Source organism: Mytilus edulis, chromosome 1, assembly GCF_963676685.1.
Source record: "Mytilus edulis chromosome 1, xbMytEdul2.2, whole genome shotgun sequence".
Lineage (NCBI taxonomy): Eukaryota > Metazoa > Mollusca > Bivalvia > Mytilida > Mytilidae > Mytilus > Mytilus edulis.
Window position 1 is genome coordinate 22209859 of NC_092344.1, and position 22111 is coordinate 22231969.

Here is a 22111-nt window from a genome sequence, read left to right on the forward strand (position 1 = left end):
GCCTTTGACTAAAATGCCCTTTTTTTATGACATCTGATTGATTGATTTTTGTTTGCTTAACAACATGGACATAATCCACTATAGCTTTTACATTACTCATGGATCATTATACTAGATACTAGATGAAGCAAATCAGCATAACTTTAAAAATCTTTCAAACCTTAAAAAGCATTTGTTATGATCACATATTTTTGACGTAAAAGAAATATTCATTTCACAAAAAAACCTACAAGTAAAATTTGTATGGCCGTTCCTCAAAGGGGTTTAGTGTCATATTGTTTTACCCTTATCAGTCATTTTGCCATTCCGTCATTCCGTGTTGAATAGTTAAACGCCTTCACATATTGAGCTTATTTTAAGTACATGAGTCTTCAATGATAAGTTACAATAGACAATAGACAATACTTTATTATAAAACCTCCGACACAGATGTAGTTTACTTCTGATTGCCCTCAGCTGATTTTTGCAGGAATTACAGCCTTTATACATAATAACTTAATACTTTTATTTAGTCTAAAATCCTTAACATATTGATCCAAAATTTAGTATACGAGTCTCCTATGATGAGTTACAGATTGAGTTTATGTTTGGTTCTGGGACTCTGAGTTTTGCTGAAATTATTGGCTTTGGACTTTAAAATTCAAGAAAATAACAGTTATACTGACTTTCATTGTCAAGTTTTCAGTCCTTGAAATGACTTAAAGCTTTTTTTGCAAGCAAGGCCATTCGTGTTGATCCAACACCTTGTTACTTGTTTTACTAGATCATCACTAATAAAGGACTAAATTTACCTGCACAGTTCATACTGATGTCAAATCTGGTTGATATTTCAGCACACAGACACTAATCTATGAAAAATTATTCCTTAATATGACACAGGACTAAACTAAAAATTTTGAAAAATGTCACATGGTGAGGTAATTCTGTTGTATTTCAATTTCTCTGTTATCAGCCTGACTAAAACTTTTGCTGTAAATCAAAATTGATTTATCTACACAATTGTGTATAACACATCTTATTTATTGTCAGAATCATTTGTAGCAGGCCTCTCCAAGTATGCAAACTGTAATTATTTCTTCTACTAACACCCAATTGGGTATATAAGACTCGCAGTAAATTATAATTATACCAAGTATTTCCCAAAAAACAAGTGTAATTTGAGGTATATCTAATGAGTAACAAGTTTCTATTTTTAGATTTAAATTTTCCCATTCCATCAATGTCTTTCAGACCAATCAGAAACCAAGATACATAAAGAGAGGGGAAAGATGCTTTTATTGCAAGTCTTATATTTCCAATTGGCTGTTGGTAAAAATAGAAATCACAGTCCTACTCCTAAAGAGGTGATAATTTGCAATTAGTTTGTCTGTCCATTCATCTTAGTTTATTCATTTGTCAGTCCGTCTGTCCGTCCATTTGTTTGACAGATACTCTTTTCACACTTTTTTCAGGAACCGCTGAAAAGAACAACTTCATTTAATTATGATCATATAATGTGTCAGTAGCATGATAGTAAGGAGTTTCAAAGTTTAAGCTCTTTTTGGGATATCCATGACTCCTACTTCCTATTTGGCAATACTTTGAATATCATAATAACGGTATGTTGAATGGACTTCCTTTTACATTCCTTCAGTACACGCCATGTACTATATATAAGGAAAAGAATGACTTCATAATTGGTCATCAGCATGGCAATGATGAGTTGTAAACTTTGAGAGTTTTTGGATTAGGCAGACACCTACTTTCTGTTTTCCTATATGTTGAATTAGAATGACAACATGTGTATCCTTGTCAAGACAACAAATGGTACCATATAGCAGGAAAACTGCTTAATCTTCAGATGTGCTTGTTAACCACTGGTTATGCAATTTGTTAACGGTAGCTTTATATTTTTGGGATAATATTTTTGATGGTATTTTTTTCAATGTACCTTTTGGCCTGGTATAGTCTCTCTTCGATTTCCAGTTTCTTATTGTCTTTTTTTGTATCTTAAAACCTTTGCATGTTCAAGGTTATTTTTTTTTTATGGTTTTGCTGAAGACGCATTACAACATTATAGAAGAAAACATATTTGTAAAATGATTCACCTGTATTGATGAAATCCACAAAATTGGTGTCCAAGGAATAAAAATTAATCCACAGTTTCTGTTTTGTATAGATCTGATCCAATTTCCAAAAATATAGATACATCCAGAGTAAAATAGCTAGCTCCCATTAAAAAAAATGTTTCAACCTCATATATCTTAGAAAAACAGATTTCCTTGAGTGTTCAGTTTTATTTTGTGCTTATTTTTTTCCTTGAAATAATAACTTATGTCTTAAATATTACATTTTTTAGCTAACCTGGCCCAAAGGGCTAAGTGAGCTTTTCTAATCACTTGGTGTCAGTCGTCCGTCGTCCGTCGTTGTCCATCGTCGTTTACTTTTACAAAAATCTGCTCTGAAACTCCTGGTCCAAATTAAACCAAACTTGGCCACAATCATCATAAGGGTATCTAGTTTTAAAAATGTGTCCTGTGACCAGGAGGAAATCTGACATGGGGCAAAATTGTTTATCAGGTCAAGATGTATCTGCCCACAAAATTTTAGATGAATCGGACAACCCGTTGTTAGGTTGCGTGACTTGCTGCCCCTGAATTGGTAATTTTAAGAAAAATGTGCTGTGTTTGGTTATTATCTTGAATATTATTATAGATAGAGATAAACTGTAAACAGCAACAATGTACAGCAAAGCTAAGTGAGACCTAAAAATAAGTCAACATGACCAAAATGGTAAATTGACCCCTAAGGAGTTATTGCCCTTTATAGTAAATTTTTAACAATTTTCATAAAATTTGTAAATTTTTACTAACATTTTCCACTGTAACTACTAGGCCAAGTTCATTATAGGTAGAGATTATTGTAAGCAGCAAGAATGTTCAGTAAAGTAAGACCTACAAACACATCACCATCACCATAACACAATTTTGTCATGAATCCATCTGTGTCCTTTGTTTGATATTCACAGAGACCAAGGTGAACGACACAGGCTCTTTAGAGCCTCTAGTTTTAATAAATTTTCATCCAAATACTGCCCACATTCAACATGATGATGATGACTATTTTGGCAAATACACTTTCTTAAAAAAAAATGGTTATAAACAAAAAATCTGTCATCTACCAAATTTGATATTTAAAAGAACAAGTAACTTATATGACCATAGGTACAGAGAGATTTCAATTATAATAGAAAATTGTCTATACAATATAAAAAATAATCAATCTCAAAACAGTCACTATATGAAGGGGGACAACTACTATTTGCATAAGTAAACAATATCAAAATGATTTTCATATTTGTCTCTTCTAGGACTGTTATATTAATAGGATAATTTATTATGTCACAAGGTATCTGATGAAACAAATGAGGAAAAAGAGAAAGGATTTAATTCCGGATTTTAATCGTATTCATTCCGGCAAGATCTTTTTTTATTTAAAAAAAAAATCCATTGCGCATGCGCGTTGGCAGACGATGCTATCATGGCGAATAAGTTTTGAATCGCTTATTGTTTGAGTTAAAACGAGCCTGAAATTAGCATATGCAAAATGCCAGTGCAATTTAAGGTACAAGGAAGAATTGTTTACAATATTTAAAATTAGATGCAATTTGTATTTTACAATAATGAAGCTGAAATTGAGAGATTATCTCAAATATGCTGAAATGTCACGGTAGTTGAAATAAGAAAACAATAACAATCACTGTTTGGAAACTATTTAAATTATACTAAGTAAATGAACATAAGTTTTATCGATAAATCTTTAGTTATCACAGTTTCTCAAATTATTAATGCCTCTACAAAGCTCATAGGTTACCGGTTAAATCTGAAAAGTATGAGAAATAAATAAAAAAACATGTCCAGACAAATTCATTTCTAGCGGTAACATGACTTGATTTTTAGTTCAGTAATAAGATTAAATTTCAAAGATGCGGATGAAAAAGTTTGTGAGTATATTTTTTAAATCAATTTCTAAATTATCAAACATTGTTTTTCTTTATGCAACTTTGTGTGATATTCAAAAGATTTCTCCAGCTTCCCCAATTTATCATTTGTGAAATGAACAGATGAACATTCACAAAATATTAATATCCAGAATAAACACAACGAGAAATGACATAAACATTACAGTTGTTTATTTACATTTTATTGTTGGTATACAATAAAAAATAAAAAAAAAACATACACAACATGCACTCAACAGAAAAGTTATAAAAAGGGAATTTGATTAAAAATGCTGAATGATCTAGATCTTTTTCCAGGGAACATCAGAATATGTCAAGGAGTATAAGTGGCTTGACTCTTTCAAAAGTAATAGATTTGTACCAACACCAGAACAGGATGCTCCAGTGGCTGGTTTATCATCAGCAGAGCTAGGTTTTGAAAGTGTGTAAAATCGTAAAGCATGTCATTTCAATATGTACTCAGCATGCTATGTGCATGTGTACATGTACAACAGTTGAACAAGTGTTCTCTCCACAAATTTCATATCACCACCTGTAAGATAAGTTATCTTGTTAGCATCACATTCAAGTAATATAGCATCATATTATGATTTTTATCGTGACACAGAGGAGAACACTAGTTTAACAAAATGAATGCTTATACATGGGTCATGGATTTTTGTGTGTGTATTTTTGTCACTATAATGCATCTGTATATTAAACTCATTATATTTTGAAATTAAAAAATATATTCCTGAATATCCTTGTGCATTTATTTATATCTGTATAAAAGCTTACATTTTTGTAAATACAAAATTATAGAATTGTTTAATCTATTGATGCATTGTTTGTTACAGCTAGACGTATACATTTGTATATATTTTAAGCATGCTTCATTATATAAATTCATTTACAGAAAGAGAGCGAGTATCTTTCTTCATTTAAAGAATTATCACCTCCAGAGCAAGATAATTTTCCTGCTGGCCAGAAATCTACAAACTTAGGTATTTTGTTTAAGAAAAGAGTTGGTATTTATTGTTTATTTTGATTTTTTTCATGACTTGTAATATATGTCAAATTCAACAAATTGTCTCAAATCATTATTCTTTTTTTTTAATTGGTGTTTCTATTAAATATTTTGGAAACTTGAGGTGACATGGTTACTATTTAAAGCTGTTAATCACAAATGAAAAGGGTAAACATTTTTAATATTGTTAACTTCTAGTGAGGCTTACTATCTTATATGCAATGAAATGTTGTATGAAACTTTTATTGCAGTACTAGACAGGATAAAACTTTCTAATACCAGGAATTTGTTTATTTGAAACAAAGATAAATTCAGCACATTTTTTTTATAAAGTTCCAATTTAACAGACCAAAAGAGGGAAAATAACTGGTGTTAATCCTTTAAGTTATAGGGATAATATATAGTAGGGCTTGTGTTTATAGAAAAACAAATCTGGTATAATTTGACAATTTATCTTTTAATTAATTGTTATCTACCACTGAGACAGCTACAATTGTTTAACTTTAATAATTACAACTCTGTGTTTTTAAACACTTTTGAAGGAGTCCTTTATTAAATGAAATTAATATGGCATGGGGAAAACCAAGTGTATTCAAAGATAAAGTTAAGAGTATATATGCATTTTAAAACGTTAATATCTTAGCATAGTTAATGGTTGAGATCCAGCTAACATGTTTAACCCCACCACATTCTGTATGTATGTGCCTGTCCCAAGTTAGGAGCCTGTAATTCAGTGATTGTCTTTTGTTGCTGTGATACATATTTATTTTCCGTTTATTTTTATACAATTAGGCAGTTAGTTTTCTCGTTTAGATTGTTTTACATTTGTGATTTGGCAGCGTTTAATAGCTGACTATATGGTATGGTCTTTCCTCATTGTTAAAGGCCATACCAGGACCCATTATGCCATCTCTGTGTCTTTTGATCTCATCAATGTGAAGAGTTGTCCAATTTGCAATCATACCACATCTTTTTTATCTTAACACTTTTAAACTGGGCATGATCAAACTACATTGAACTAGGGAAATCATTGTTTATCATTTTCATAATGAAAAATAAAAGGTGAAGGACTGGACTTTAAAATGATGCTAAGATATTAAGAGTGAATTCTGTATAACCAAAAATATGTTTGGGTGACCTATATATTTCTAAGAATTCACCATAGTTTGATAGTACATATGTATATCCTATGTTTGATTGTAAGCTAGTGCATGGCATGATCTTTTGTGAATGTTTACTATAGAAATTATTATAAATGTTGATGAGAAATTAATATTGTTCATACTGTATAATTGCATTTACATTTGAGATCTGAAGGGAGTAATGAACATGACTCAAACATAATTTAAGGAAAAATAAAAAAAAAATATGGTTATGGTTGACAAGGAACAGTAAATATGCATTGACTGAATATTTCGTTCTTGTTGGATTGTTAGAACAACTACATTTGTAAACATTTTTTAATTTTATCATAATAATTGAATCACCTATTTTAATTGCATAAATATTTATAACTGATTTTCTAAATACATTTATTTGCACATTTTTATAGCATGCATGACAAATCTGTGAAACGTTTTAAAAATTTCTTTTTAATCATGAATCCTTTACTAGTCCATAAATTTTCCTTTCAAGATTGATATGTTGCTGAAAGAATCTGAGATGGACTTCTATTTTGATTACTTTAAATTATAAATGGGACATCCATTTACTTTGTATTATGTATTTTCATAATTCAAAGTGGAATAAAGGGTGCCAAAATGACACAAAACATCAATCTTAACATGCTGTTTTACAGCTGCAACACAGACATTTAAGATATAGTAGAAGAATGGTTGATACTATGCAAATATATATAATGTTGTAGGATTTAATAATGTCCCCCATGAAAAAATGTGTTCCGGACACATTTTCGTAATAAATACTGTCCATGGACAATATTTACTTATTTAAATGTGTCCTGGACACAATTTCCTATGAAAATATGTCCTCAGGTATGAAAAAGTGTCCATGAACATGGACATTATTCGCTACCATAAAATTGTCCAGGTGGACATTTTTTCGCAGGACATTGTGTCTGCCTGGGCAATTTTTGATTTGATTAAAGTATCAAATGATATCCATTGCCTTGTCATTACTGGACACATTTTAACCTCAATTGCGAACTTTAATTTATTGTTACTTTGTCCATTGTTGACATAGAGTTGTTTCATTGGCACTCATACCATCCTTATATTCATATTTATATCTTTCAATATAATTATATACATATATATTTCAAACACAAATAAGTATCAGATGCTGTTCAGTATTATTTTCCTTGTAGGACACAATTGTATAACATTGACTACGAAAAATTTGTTCTGTAGATGGACCATATTTCATAACTGTTGCTGTAAAATGCTGTCCACTTAGGAGACAATATTTCATGGCAATGGACATAATTTTTTTTCTATTGCTTTCTTCTCTGACATAATAAATATAGTAAAGTTCTTCAGATTTGATTTTACACTTCCTTCTTATAGTTATTATTTCATTGTCATCACCATTTGCAAATTTTTTGCAAGTGATAACAGCAAGCACCATGTTTCTGGTTTCAATGACAAGTGGCTGACTGAGTTTTCATGGCTTACAAATGTTAAAGGGGGTATAAGCAAAAGTTATTGTGAGAGGGGGTTTTCAACCCTAAAGAGGATGAAGACAAAATTGAGGAACAGACTGTCCAACAAAATAACACTATCTTGAAACATTATCCCTAGAAGTAGCAGAGAGTACAGAGATGAATATTTGTATTTTGACTTTATAAATAACTTTTGTGTTTAAAATCAATTTATTTCATTTATATATTACAAAAGTTCACTCTAAAAAAAGAGTTACGCGCCCTTGAATTTTGCGCCTTAAAAAAATCCTGGGGAGAACACTGTTATACCAAAATTCTATGAAAAATTCACAGGACACTATTATGTCTTACGACGTGACCTTTTGACTATTTTACATTAATTGAATTGTAATTTATGTGTTGAATCTCATCACACAAATATATATAGGCTAATATAACAAACACCTGTTTATTTATGACAATATAACTTAACTTCTTTAGTGAGTATACCATTTTGAAATAAATATTTGTTTATTGATAAAATTGTTGAGGTATAAACATGTGCATAAACAAAACCATGCATTGAACATATATTAATAACATACATTCACTGTAAGCTTATTTATATTATATACTTATGTATGTTTTAGGTGTTCCATTTGAACCACCAATACAAAGGAAGAAAAGGACAACTGGACCAAGTACATCACTAAGTAATAACTTTTATGAGAGTCCTGGTAGATTTAGTGATGACTATCAGCTGCTAGGAGCCAATGACAAATTTGTTACTAATGTGAAGTATAGAAGTAAAAGCCATGGTAGAGCACCGTCGCCACCCAAACAACAAAAACTTAGCAAGAAATCGGTAGGCTGTAGTCATATCTTTATGTATATGAATGAATTTTTTTTTTACAGAATTTATTTAATCACTATGTGTAAATGGAAACTTGATGCTACAGTTTGAAAAAAAACATGGGTTTACATTGAAATCACAGACATCTGCCAGTTGTTCTGCTATTTTTTTGCACATTAAGTTAAGTAATTAAACATGCCATAACTGTGATCCTCATTCAATGTTACAACTGCGGTCTTTTTTATTGTTCCTATACCCCTATTTAATAATCCTGATATGGTTTACTTTATTAAATTGTTATTTGGATGGAGAGTTGTCTCATTGGCACTCACACCACATCTTCCTATATCTATTGTTCCTGAAATTTTATTTTATAGATTATATATTCTTAGCTACCAGTAATATGTTCCTATATTTAATTCACACATTTAACCAGGATAGCTGATATTTTCTCTAAAAATCTATGTAAATAAACATTAACTTATAGTATAAACCTATTATATACAGAGAATTTTTTCACTGACTGTATCTATTCAGCAATGTATAGGGCAGTGAAGTATTTGGTTTTTAAACATGTCTGAATTCTTATTTTTCATATAGAAGGAAGAGAATAAAGAAAATTTGAGAAAGACAGCACCAGCTCCATATGTGAATATAGACAGATTTAGAGAACCTCCAAATGCTCCACGGCGAGAAAAATATACAGAACCTGTGAAAAGGCAGGAGAGAGAGTACGATGAACCTCTGACACCAAGAAAGCCAAAAGATTATCATGGGATTAGGAAAGAAGATTTTAAATCTAAAACTGTTGATGTCAACAGAGAAGTGGCATTCTCTAAACAATTGAAAGACAAAAATGTCAACAATATGAATGAGTTTGCTCAAACAGATTTGCAGAGAGGAATTATGGACTCAGCACCAGAGGCTCCAGTGAGTTTGATACATAATTTCAAAACAGCATGTTTGATCAGAGCATTTATTTGGCTCTAATTCTTGCAAACATAATTAGGAATATTCTTCAAGCTTTACATACAAGTACAAAGTTGTTTAAATATGATTATATACATGATAAAGTCAGACTACTTTAAATAAATTATGTCATTTGAAATTAATTCATTGTTTTTTTTTATTGTGGAATTAAATATGAACAACAGCCTTACACACATGTTGATGTTAAATTGAGTATATATACATTGTAAATGTGTATAATATTATCCATTAAGTTCTGAAACACTGTAGACTTTTATGTAGAATATGATTATATTGTAGGCTGAGTATGCATTGAAGTATAAAGCTGGTATTGCGCCATACAGACCAAGGAAAAAGACTTCTGAATATGCAAAAGCTTTTGACTGGAAGGAGAGAGTACCTTCATCACCAATGTTAGCTGCTGAACAGGTACTTGTCAATTATTGTCATCATTTTTATGGCCCTGACACTTGGTGGTCGGGCCCACAAATTTTAACCTCGTCAGTCATTCCAATTCCTTCATTCTACAACAAACAATTATACAGACTTTTCCCTAAACTATGTGAGTCTACTATAATAAGTTATTATTTGAGTTTTTGGCTATGAAACTTTCATGAAAATAGCATTTATACAAAAGTTTTATTCTAAACTTTATTCTATTCACTTATAGAGCTGATTTTAAGGATGAGAGAAAACTATGTTGAGTAAATGATTGAGTGTACGTTTTGTTCCACTCATTTATTTTTACATAAAACAATTTTAAATTTCCAATGCTTAAAATTGCTTTAAGCTTTTTTTGCGGGTCCAAATGTGTAGTTTCATCATGTATTACAATGCCATAATGTTAACATTCAACTATGTTCTGAGTTAAGAATGTATTCCTGTTTGTTTAAACCAAATGATTATTTGATACAGTTGCTAAAAAGAAATGTTATTGTAAAACTTTGCATTTCAGGTGGTTTACAATAATAACCCAGCTATGTCACCTTCTAAGAGAGACGTGGTTGCCAAGTCTTCTGAGTATAATGCACAATATAAAGGATGGAAAACAGTGCCATCATTTAATGAACTGAAAAAGGAGGAGGAGCTTAAGGAAGCTGACACCAATCAGAATCAGAGACAGAGTAGGAGTAAAAGGAGACCAAAGAAAAAGGTTGATACTTTTTATACAGTAAAAATATGTTTTGTATGGCTTTTTGCATTTTTGTGTACAATTTTAATTTTGAAATATTTTTTTTGTCACATAAACAACTTTCAGCAACTAATTGTTTAGCATCGGCTTCATCTCATCTTTGGCATTAATTTGAAATTTGATTTTACATCACATCTGTTAGGGCTACTGTAAATGTATGAAACTTCATTCTGTTTTAAAATGTTTTGGAACTATTGTTGGAAAGCTCCTAATAACTTGATTATAGTCTTTTAATTACAGAATTTTATGACCCATTTATGGGCATTATGTTTTCTGCAATGTGCATCCGTTTTGTCCATTCGTCTGTCCCGCTTCAGGTTTAAGTTTTTGGTTGAGGTAGTTTTGATGAAGTTGAAGTCCAATCATCATGAAAACTTACTACACATGTTCCCTACGACATCATCTTTCTAATTTTAATGCCAAATTAGAGATTTTACCCCATTTTGTCTATCCACTGAACATAAAAAATGATAGTATGGATGGGGCATCTGTGTACTATGGACACATTCTTGTTCTATTCATTTTTATGAATGTTTACATTATGCTTTCCTCTGTTTCAATTCAAAAAAGGGTGCAAATCATATGAATTGGTTGTTGGACCTGATACAAATAACAAACATTTTTTAAAAAGGTGTTAAGCTATTTTAACAAACTTTATAACTACAAAATGTATATGTTTTTATTTTCAGATACTAGTACCAAGAAGTAAAAGTGCTTGTAAGTAAACAATTTTCTAATTGTACTATTGTTAATTTCTAACAAATACATTTTTGTGAACTCAAGGGATATTTGATTGACACATTGTATAAACAGTTGTCTATTATTAAATCCATATTGACCACTTTTGTTTGTATTATTTAGTTGTTTTGTAGTGTTGTATACTACACATCACCTTTTCATATTTTCAGTTTGAATGTATATTTATGAATTTACCAAGTAAAGGCATAAGTGTTTTCATATCAGGGGAGACAACACTTTTCTTGTTAATCATATTTTTGTAAAAAATGATTAATATATTGTTTTAAAAATATAACCACTGACACTGTAAAAGAACAGTTGATAAAATGTCATTAAAACTTTGTTACAGAACTAAATATATTCAAATTAATAACTCAGGAAAGTTAATAGAAATGATCATAATGCATTCACCTTTTTTCCAATTTAGTATGACTTTTGTTTTGAAACTTTAAGTTTTACCCTTCCAATTAATTGTAGCTCCAGATAGACTACCACCAGCTGGTACTGAGAAACTGGTCACTAGTGATGATAAGAGAATGTTACGAGGATCTGGAGAAGTAAAGAAAGAGGTGCCAAAGGTTCCTAAAGGACCAGTAAGGTAAACAGCTATAGTATGATCATCAAAATTCTTCTCTTTAAAATGTGTTATTTACCATTTTATTTAAATCTGAGTTTATGAATTATTTAAAATGTTAAGTCTATAATTTTGAAGCAATGGAGACATTTTAGCATGTGCACTGTTTATTTATGAATGTAAAGTTCAAGACAATGCTATTATATTATAATATTGGTGGTCAATGGAGATCTGCCTTCCATAGTAAGAAGGGCAAAGCAGCATTAAAAACAAAACAAAAATATTAAAACTGCAAAGGCAATCAATCTTTTAATCATTTTCTTTCTTGTCAGATACATCAATTTAAGTATGGGTTTGGTTTAATTGTTTAACCAAAATGCTTTTAATATATTTTCAGACAAGTGAGAAGTGAATATGCAACAAACTACCGATCTCCAAAGAAATTTAAAGTTGTTCATGGTGCATGGAAGGGAGCTGATCCTCCTCATCTCCAGCCTCAGGTAAGATATAGATAAGTTTAACATTGAAATTTATTTCTTTCTCATCACATTTATGTTAAATTTCTCTTCTATAACTAATTTGAATATTTTATAAATTTTACTAAACCAATAAGGGAAGGAGGTAAACTTTCTAATTGTAGATTACCTTTATCTTTTATCAGAATTTCAATAGAAATTTGATGATCTAAATATTGCTTTGGATTAAGTTGATAATTATATTGTATTTCAGAACATAGACGAAGAAAAGGCTCCTGTTGTTTCCAGCTGGTTTGCTGAGGTTGTAGAGCTTAGGAAGAAGGCTCAAGAATATAAAAAAAGGGCCCAAGGAACTCATTTCTCTCGAGAACATCTAGTACAACTGATGGCAAAACAAGCTGATATGTGGGACTTAGAAACTGAGAGGTCTAGTACATTGTCAGCATTGTCATTAGAACTTGGTAGTGCTAGAGAACAGAGGAGGATCAATAAGTAAGTTTAACTGAAGGATTTATTTTACTTTTGTGACTGTTGTGGATGATGTAACTAATGGATTTAAAAAAGGGAAATTTGAGATTTTTTTTTGCACTGGGTTGGAAAAATTAAGTGGTACTTTCTGTTATCCAAAGATAATCTTACTTCTTGTTTTTAAGAAATCCATTCAAGAAGTGGAATCCTGATAAAAATAAAGATATGACACTCATTCAGAATCTAAATTTGTTTCCATCACCTCATGATATGTCAAACTTGGATGTCCATTTCTTATTTTGATTTGTGCAAACCAAAATTCATTATTTTTCTATTGACAATTAAAAAGTACAACTCAGAAATTTATTTAAAAAGTATAAAAATTGTCCAAGAAAGTTGTAATTTACATTCAAACTTTTTATTTGCATGCAAGTATGCATTATTGTGCATATTAAAATCACTGTGCTCATCTGTGTATCTTGAATGAGTTAGGACCATTTGTAACTAAATATAATGCCAATGTACAAACAAATTTGCAATGCTTTTAGTATTGTGAAAAGTGACAAGGGATTCACGAAAAAGTTAATTTTGATAGCAATATTTGTATGTAGCAATTCCTGAAATGGAAATACTTTACTTTGTATCTCATTTTTGTCAGTTGTTCAAGATTTGCAATAATCAATGCACACACACAAGTTTCTGAATTAACAGTGTTGCAAATTTATTCACTTTTGAATAGACTTGTCAGTTTTATGTTATGATCATCAAATATCTGTGCTGTTTTCATATAGTCTGTTAAACTAGAATGAATGGGTGAAAAACGATTGATTGATGGGTGTTTAAGATTCAGCAGCATATTTTACATTTATAATAATTGCAATACCGTTTTATCTTTATACTTGTAAGGCTTTCTAACTTTTTTAATTTGAGCGTCACTGATAAGTTTCGTGTAACAGATTATAAGATTGTTACCTTTAATAACTATTATAGTCTTCTGGATATATTTTGTATGTAACTAGACTGACATGTTGAATCAAATTTTATAACATGGTCAAGTACAAGGCTAACTGTCAAAGAGCTCAGAGTATGTCTTGTGTATTTTTGTCAGGTTACTCTTTTGCAATATGCTAATATGCGAGGAAGTCTTTGCAGGCGCGGATCCAGAGGGGGGGTTCCAGGGGTTGGAACCCCCCTTTTTTTTGGACGATCAATGCATTTGAATGGGGACATGTAATTGGAACCCACCCTTTGTCCTGGGTTAGGAACCCCCCCTTTTTAAAATGGCTGGATCCGCCCCTGCTTTGTAAAGGGGTGTTCAAACTGTTGCCAAATTGATGACTACCATCAGCAAGATATAACTTAAAGTGCTCATTTGTTATGTAATAATAAACCCTTTTGTTCTGTATTAGTGGAAGTATTGCATCATCTAGATCATCGTAAGTATTGATATCTACATTCTGATTTGTGGTTCCTGAGTGTTGCCAGAATGGCTTACCTTTTAATTTGCATGTGTTCTTATCTAAATTTTCCAATCAAAATTGTTTTCAATTTATATGTTGATATTGGTATTTAATTCCTTAAAGAATTGGCCTTTGTGTGTGATTTGCAGTATGATGTTTTAGAATTAGGTTTTTGTTATAAAGTTTTTGGTTTGTTAACAGTTATAGCATAATTATTATTTGCAGCAGCTTTAGAAGCTTATCTAAAAACAAAACTTAATGATTAACTTGTCCATTTTTAATCATGGTCAAAGTTGCTGCACTAACTTTGTTGATGCTGAAAAAATTAATTATAACTAAAGTAAAGTAGTAAAAGGAATAGGAACTTAATTTGAGCGACTGTCTCATAGTGATCAATAAAGTGCACAGTAAAATGTAGAAATCTAGAAATGAGTTTCAACTCATAACTTCAAACAGACAAGTACAGGATATCAATGAAGTTCTTGGTCATGTTGGTAGGAACAATTGACAAATAAAGTATGCTTCTGCTGGTGTCAAGCAGTTCATTGTGCTTCTGACTATTTAATATGAGAACTATTGCAATTTCTTCTTCCTCCATACCTGCATGTGGGTTCATGTAGTTTTAAGAAAATATGCTTAAGTGTGCAGATGCATCCTTTTTGTCGAGCCTGTGACTTTTGTCGCAAAAAGCTTGACAGGGATAGTATTCAGGCAGCGTCAAAGGGAGATCGTTAAAGGGAGATAATTTAAAAGTTAGCAATTGCAAGGGGTTACCAAGGGTAATTAAGTACAGATTTATCATAAACAAGGTTTTTACTTTAAAAAACATAGTTTTGGTGGTCAAGTCCATATCTCAGATAATATAAGCAATTGGTCTTGTATATTAGTTGTATGGAAGGACTGTGAGGTGTACATGTCCAACTGGCAGGTTTCATCTGATCTTGACCTCATTTTCATGGTTCATTGGTTATAGTTAAGTTTTTGTGTTTTTAGTCTGTTTTTCTACTACTGTATGCAATAAGTCTACTATATTTGGTGTATGGAATGATTGTAAGGTGTACATGTCTAGCTGGCAGGTTTCATCTGGTTTTTCATGGTTCAATGGTCAAAGTTAAGTTTTTGTGTTTTGGTCTTTTTTTTCTAATACTAGATGCAATAGGTCAACTATATTTGGTGTACGGAAATATTTTATGGTCTATATGTCAGTTGCAGGTTTTATTTAACCTTGACCTCATTTTCATGGTTCATTGCTCATTGTTAAGTTTTTGTGATTTGGTCAGTTTTTCTTAAACTATAAGCAATAGGTCAACTATATTTGTTGTATGGACGAATTGTTAGCTGTACATGTCTGCCTGGCATGGTTCATCTGACATTAACCTCATTTTCCTGGTTCATGGTTAATGTTAAGTTTATGTGATAGTTGTAATAAAGCTTTATATTTGGGACTATCAACATAATAACAATGATTAGTAAAGAAGGCGAAACATTTCAGTGTGAGCGCTCTTGTTAAAAACAAATATGTACCGCAAGATCATGGTCACATTTAATACACATTTCTTAGTTAAGTAGCTTGGATAAACTATAATAAAACTTGGTATTGTTATGATTATAATACTGATGACTCAAAAATCAACTGGTCATAATACATTATAATGGAGTTGGTGTTTTCAGCAAAACTGGAACTCCCTAGTACTGGGTATTTTTTTATTGACTGAGAGCCCAGATAAGGGATAAAACACTCCCTTTAAAAGGAAGACACAGAGACCTAAATTCAAACCTCATTGACTTATTTAAAGTTATCCATCCTGAGCTCAGATGTGAAATACTAATTGACAAGCAATCACATAACTTGATGCAACTTCAAAAGTGTGCATTTTTAAGGAGAATATCAACCTACAACATAAAGGAAGGTAAACTTATCTGTATTTTTAGATCAGATTCAAATCAAATTAACAAAGTAATTAACCTACAATCATAGAGTATCACAGACACCTGTGAAAAGTGGTTCACTCTTACCTATAATTTGTGTTAATTCATTCATAGTTTGTTAACATGTTATTTCATAACTTTAATATATAGTTGTCTTTCTACAATGAGGTTTTATTCCACTAAGGCACTCAAAAAAATGTATTAAGGTCAAACCTGTCTTGGCAGGTCAAACCTGTCTTGGCAGGTCACCTTATGCTTTTCTCACTGCAGTACCGGTAATATTTATGCATTTTGAACCCTAAATCAAGGATCAACTCTCTTGTATGATCAGCTTTCTCTGGTGTCAAGGGTGACCTTTATATATATACAGATTTGAATGTACTATGTACACAGAACAGATATAAAGTGATGTTTGAAAATCCTTTTACTTTTCGTTTGCTAACAACTCTTGGCATGCAATAATCTTGTGTGAATTTGCTAGCTTTAAATTTAAACATTTTACAACTCAGAATTTATCGTGACATATTTATCTAAATGTAGAAATAAATATTTGACAGTTCTACAGTATACCAAAGTGTTTACACATAAATGTTTGTGTTGAATGCATCTTTGACACATTGGCCTCTATGCTGGGTTGTTTGTGTATGAGTGACATTTTAGCGGTAAATGATAGCAACAGTATCTGCATTCTTTTTCAGCTAAAACTATGATATGATACCAGTTTTACAATTACACGAAAGCATTCAAACAAATTAAATAATTATTGTATGTCACTCAGAATTAATTGCATGTTGAATAAATTATTCTGCATTTCTTATACCATTTATTTTTTGGAAGAGAACACGATTTTTTTAGATTACAGTGCAAATATATACATTTGGACTACTGGTAAATAACAATAACTGTCATATCTTTAGTTTTTCTGCTATATTAAATCAAAGTTGTTTTATGCATAGTCTGCTTTATTTATATCAATCTACCTTTATTATACTCTAAACAAAGTAAAAGACACGTATAGCATTATTGACCTTTTTAAGGTATGTTCGCTAGATTTCCTTTCACAAAGAATATTTAATGTATTTTCACAACACCGTACTGAGATAGTGAAAAACCATGTCAAAAGTTTATTCATCTGTGAAAGAAGGATTCATTTTAATGAGGAAAATGAACTATGCTTGATATATTAAAGATATTTAATTGCTATTTTCTGTAATATCTAATGATGATTTTATGTGTCCATTACAATAGAGATGATCTTTACCCCAGGGAAATATTTTGATCGTTTTATCATGACTGTCTATACACACCAGATTTCCATCATGGTTTAAAGCTATCCCACATAGATCTTTAACATTATTCATTTCAACATTTTCATTTGAATCATTTCTGAAAACTTTCACCCTATTTTTATGATAATCAGTCATGAATATATTGTTTTCAGAATCCATTGCTAAACACCCAACTCCTAATTCACTGATTATGTCTGTAGAAACAGTTTTAAATTTCCCACTTAATCTGTCGTACATTTTTATGCAAACACAATCTTTGATAATATCATTTAACACAATGTCTCCTGTTTTATTGAGTACAATGTAATGTGGATTGTGTAAACTAAATCCATTCGATGCCAATCCACCAAAAGTTTTAATTAACTTTCCTTCACTGCTATAACAGAGTATTCTCCCTTTATCTTTGTCAGTAACATAGATTTGGTCCAAGTTATCAACACAAACACCAAATGGTTGATACAGTGGCTTCCCTTCTAAACAAATAGTCTTACTACCATTCCAATTAGAAATTGTTACTTTAGAACCCCAGGGTTGTGTATAGACAACTCTTTTAGATGACAGCCAGGCTACATCATGAGGTCTATGCTTTTCCAGGTTCAATAAAAGATAAAAGATAGATTTTGGTATTGTGCTAAAATGACAAAGGTATTCTCCAAAACTACTGTAAATGACTATAAAACAACTGTCACTGTCAGATACCACATATTCTCCTGTTAATGACACAGATACACAAGTAGGGGCAAATAGTTTCTCTCCAACAGGTCCCAAAAGTTCAAAACTTGATAGAAATGCATCTTCATCCATTCTTGAAGTACTGCCGGCCATCTTCATACAATGTGTGCAGCAAATCTCTGTTTGATGGTATTGAAAATGAATTGCCTGTCCCCTTTGGCTTTTTCAATGTTGAAAACGATCAAATTAATAGTAGTTATTGACACATTTCCTGTATATGATGATTTCCTGATGAAGGTTAACCACTAGGCTTGACGCAGGTACAGCTTTTCTTTACAGCTGTAAAACACAAAATATTTGCACTTTACATTAAAATCTTGTTTGAAGTACCTGTAAAATACATGTTTTAATGCACATTCAGTTACATAACTATCAAACGTGTATTGCCAATTATATAATAGAAGGTGTTAGCAATACTGTACACCTGAGGCTTCTAAAACATCTTTAATTTAAACTTTACTACAGCTTATAAATAAACAATTAAAGTCCTCATAAATTTATTTGCATCATGTTTTTATATGAGATGAATTTTTAAATATAAAAATTTATTTGTAATAAAATTTATTCTTGATTAATAAGTTTACTGGTAGATCAAACGATTATACTGATATATAATATATATATAAGTAAAAAAAATGTTGGGCATACAAGTTATATGTTTGATTTATCATATTACCATCACAATACAAGCCATTTAAGTATCACAATAGGTTGTAACATATTTATTTACATGGAGAAAAATGGATTTTGTGTTTCTCACAACAAGTTTGGGGTGAAATCCTCTGAAGACTTACCTGTATGAATCAGAAGAAATCGACCACCTGAGCCTCTCAGATTATCCATCAATTTTAAAGTTATTTCTTGGTGGATAATGATTTTGATCCAATTTTGTTATTGGTATATAATACACGTTTTGTATGGCTATGCATCATTTCAGTTGTTTTAGATATATGACATTTTGACAGTTAAATTATTTAAAGTAATTGTGGCTACATTGACATTTTAAATAATAATATATTAACTAATTGATCAATTACTTCATAACAAGTTTGGTTTGTGGTTGAAAACTGCTTGTGTTTTATAGGTTAATGTTTAAAAAAGAAATGATCTGAAAAGCACACTGATCATAACAAGAAGGAGGAAAACAGTTATGATTAAGTAAACCTCTTGAATCCAATTTTTGGAATGTATTTGACATAATTCATCCTTAACATTCAACTCAGATGTCCAGTAAAAAAATGCATTAAGAGCTAATGAATGTTTACTTTATGTTTTGACATTTCATATTAAAAAGATTCTGTTTTGTATGCATTTCAGAAGACCCTTTATGCATGATAAATAAAAGACCGCAAATTAAAATTCCTCCTAGTTAGTAGATACTGCAATCTTTTGACTGTAGTTTAGTTTAGATATTATGTTTAGAAAGAAATAAAAATATCTTACCAGAAATATTGTTTTTAGACTGCACTAAATAACTGACATATTAATAATTATATAGTTTAACATGGCGGTAGTGTACATCTGATGTAATCATTACTCCAGACATTATATCACCTATATCCTTAATCAAATCAAGATGTATTTTCATGATATGATATCATTTAAAAAACCCAGCTGATATTTTTACTGTTTTTTCTGGATGACAAGTTTTGTATTGGACTTGTTATGTTGTGTGAGATAAAGCTAATCAGAGCAGATCAGGGTTAGATAAGAAAATCATTTTAGCTAATTACTTGGACAGTTTCTGTGTCTTTAAGAACAATGATCTTTTGAACTCACAAAGATTTATTTTTACAAACTGTTTGCTTTAAGTGATTCGTGTTGAAAGGGTGGTGGATTGTGAATTACTTGACAGGCTACATAGAAATTGTTGTTGTTAAGATCTTGCTTCTAATTTTAGATGGAAACACTAGTCATCAAATTTTTCTTATAAATTATAAATGCATATGCATCATCATTTATGTGTTTATTATTTGCTCAACCATTCATTCAACTTACTTTAAACTTTTGGCTTCATGCTTAATACATTGACTTTGTACTGTTGTAGATATATTTATATTTTAAGGTACATGGAAAAAAAAGAGAAGAAAGGGGGGGGGGGTATTTTAAATTGAACATGTTGAAAGAAATTTATAAAAAAAAATGCAAAAATGTAGTTTACATCATTCTATTTTAAAAACCATAATTTAAAGTATATATCACTGGGCTCTTTTGCAAAATTTATATTTTTTCAGGGATGGACTTATTTTGTAGGTAGTAAGAATAGCTCCAAAAATGATGGAGGAAAAGAGGGGGGACATTAAATTTCATTCAAAAATGATATACTGGTATATGCTAGAAATTATTTTGCATTGCTTCACTAAAGTATACATTGGATGAATTCATAATTTATCTTCAATTCTAACATGACGTCCTTCAAACGCTTTGAGTACACACCCGTGGTAAAATATGAATATATTGCCAGTGCTGTTCCGATTGTACTCCCACGTCATATGCTTTTTTATGAATGAGATACCCGACGTCATAGAACAATGACGTTAGAATGTAAGCATTTTACGGGAAAATACACGCTTGTGAATCCGAAAATCATCACAAGGAAACATACACAAATGATGCTAAAATGTGGCAAAAGCCCTTTATTGTACATCATATAAGACATATAAATAAATTATCATTCAAATTCATCCAAAACTGTCTAAATACATTATTTTAAATAGTTTAAGCATGTCACTAATGCAGTTTGCTCCGTTCTTTTACGCTAGTTTATTAGTGCGTTTATTTATGGGAACGGCAAATATTTGCCTACACCTAGAGCGCTTCGATCCAAAAGAATTGCCGTATGTGTCCTATCAGAATCGAAATAATTCATGGGGGCTTGAATATATCTAGATTTTACCACGGGTTGTCCCTTTATGCCGATATTTTACCCCTCGCTATCGCTCAGGGGTAAAATATTTGTCATAAAGGGCCAACCCGTGGTAAAATCACGATATATTCAAGCCCCCATGAATTATTTCTTAATTTTCTAATCATATTATGCAGCCATACAAATGATGCTTTGGTCTGTAAAAAAGGCAAACAATTAATGTTAAGGTAGTGCAAAAAGACGGATCATACCTGTTTTAACATGAACATGTGTCTGAGGAAGCTTGTTATATTTTATGTTTTTCACAATGGTCGAATAAAAAGTATTTAATTATATTGATATATTTTGTCAGCCACAATGAAAAATACTTATATTGACTCAGGTGTTGCTGATTATGAAAGTTAATCCTCTGCATACACAAGAATACAATGCACATTTAAAGTAAATATAACTGATGCATGCATTCCAAAGTCAACTTACTGTCTACCTGGAAAAAAATGGCTTGTAGTCTTTTCTAAGTGGATGTCATTCTCACCTGCTGACAATGAAATATATATTACCTACATTCTCTTTCAATAGTTACTATCTGTTTAATTGCTAACAGAAATCAATGGTTGATGCTGTCAGTTACCATGGTAAGACAGCATATTGATCAAAGGTTTACCTGTTGTATACCTGTGTTCAGACTTTAATCAGTTTCATAGGGAAAAGATCATGTTGTACTTAGATTTAATATTTATCTAATCATAATTTATTGGTCAATTTTCTGAGTTATTAGATCTGAATAAATATAGCTGTAATTCCATTTAATATATGAATTTTGATAATCATGTCCCATCAAATTTGTGGATATGAATAAAGTTTAAGAAAATTAGAAGATACTATTAGCTATTCTTTTTAATACAAAGACTATTTTGGGTGCAAAATTTATTGCTTCATCTAGCTTTTTATAATTTTATT

At 30.9% G+C, this 22111-nt stretch overlaps 2 protein-coding genes across 9 annotated transcripts in view; one reads left to right on the plus strand and one right to left on the minus strand.

Annotated features, from left to right (window-relative positions):
• The first annotated feature begins 3466 nt into the window (after nucleotides 1-3466).
• LOC139527544 (nuclear protein MDM1-like) overlaps nucleotides 3467-22111 on the plus strand; it is a 28665-nt gene continuing 10020 nt past the window's right edge. The window contains exons 1-11 of one of the 6 annotated variants that reach the window (XM_071323068.1): nucleotides 3467-3603; nucleotides 4896-4983; nucleotides 8256-8470; nucleotides 9059-9388; nucleotides 9728-9856; nucleotides 10383-10580; nucleotides 11309-11336; nucleotides 11835-11955; nucleotides 12329-12431; nucleotides 12661-12899; nucleotides 14285-14311. In XM_071323068.1, the coding sequence (XP_071179169.1) occupies nucleotides 3586-3603; nucleotides 4896-4983; nucleotides 8256-8470; nucleotides 9059-9388; nucleotides 9728-9856; nucleotides 10383-10580; nucleotides 11309-11336; nucleotides 11835-11955; nucleotides 12329-12431; nucleotides 12661-12899; nucleotides 14285-14311 (1496 nt within the window). In that variant the 5' untranslated portion in view covers nucleotides 3467-3585. Of the gene's footprint in view, nucleotides 3604-3873; nucleotides 3983-4297; nucleotides 4422-4895; nucleotides 4984-8255; nucleotides 8471-9058; nucleotides 9389-9727; nucleotides 9857-10382; nucleotides 10581-11308; nucleotides 11337-11834; nucleotides 11956-12328; nucleotides 12432-12660; nucleotides 12900-14284; nucleotides 14312-22111 lie in introns of those variants that run through there. The other 5 variants (XM_071323055.1, XM_071323076.1, XM_071323084.1 and 2 more) reach the window with 5 other exon arrangements.
• Nucleotides 17177-21785, minus strand: LOC139527585 (tripartite motif-containing protein 2-like). Of its 3 annotated transcripts, none has more exons than XM_071323113.1 (2): nucleotides 21632-21785; nucleotides 17177-18564 (listed from the first exon to the last, which is right to left on the minus strand). In XM_071323113.1, the coding sequence occupies exon 2, from the start codon at nucleotides 18382-18384 to the stop codon at nucleotides 17458-17460; it is 927 nt and encodes a 308-aa protein (XP_071179214.1). In that variant the 5' UTR covers nucleotides 18385-18564; nucleotides 21632-21785; the 3' UTR covers nucleotides 17177-17457. The 3 variants fall into 3 exon arrangements, 2 of the variants coding, with proteins under 2 accessions (XP_071179214.1, XP_071179202.1); XM_071323101.1 differs by lacking the exon at nucleotides 21632-21785 and adding an exon at nucleotides 19080-19926; XR_011665391.1 differs by lacking the exon at nucleotides 21632-21785 and adding an exon at nucleotides 19729-19863 and having other exon boundaries at nucleotides 18426-18564.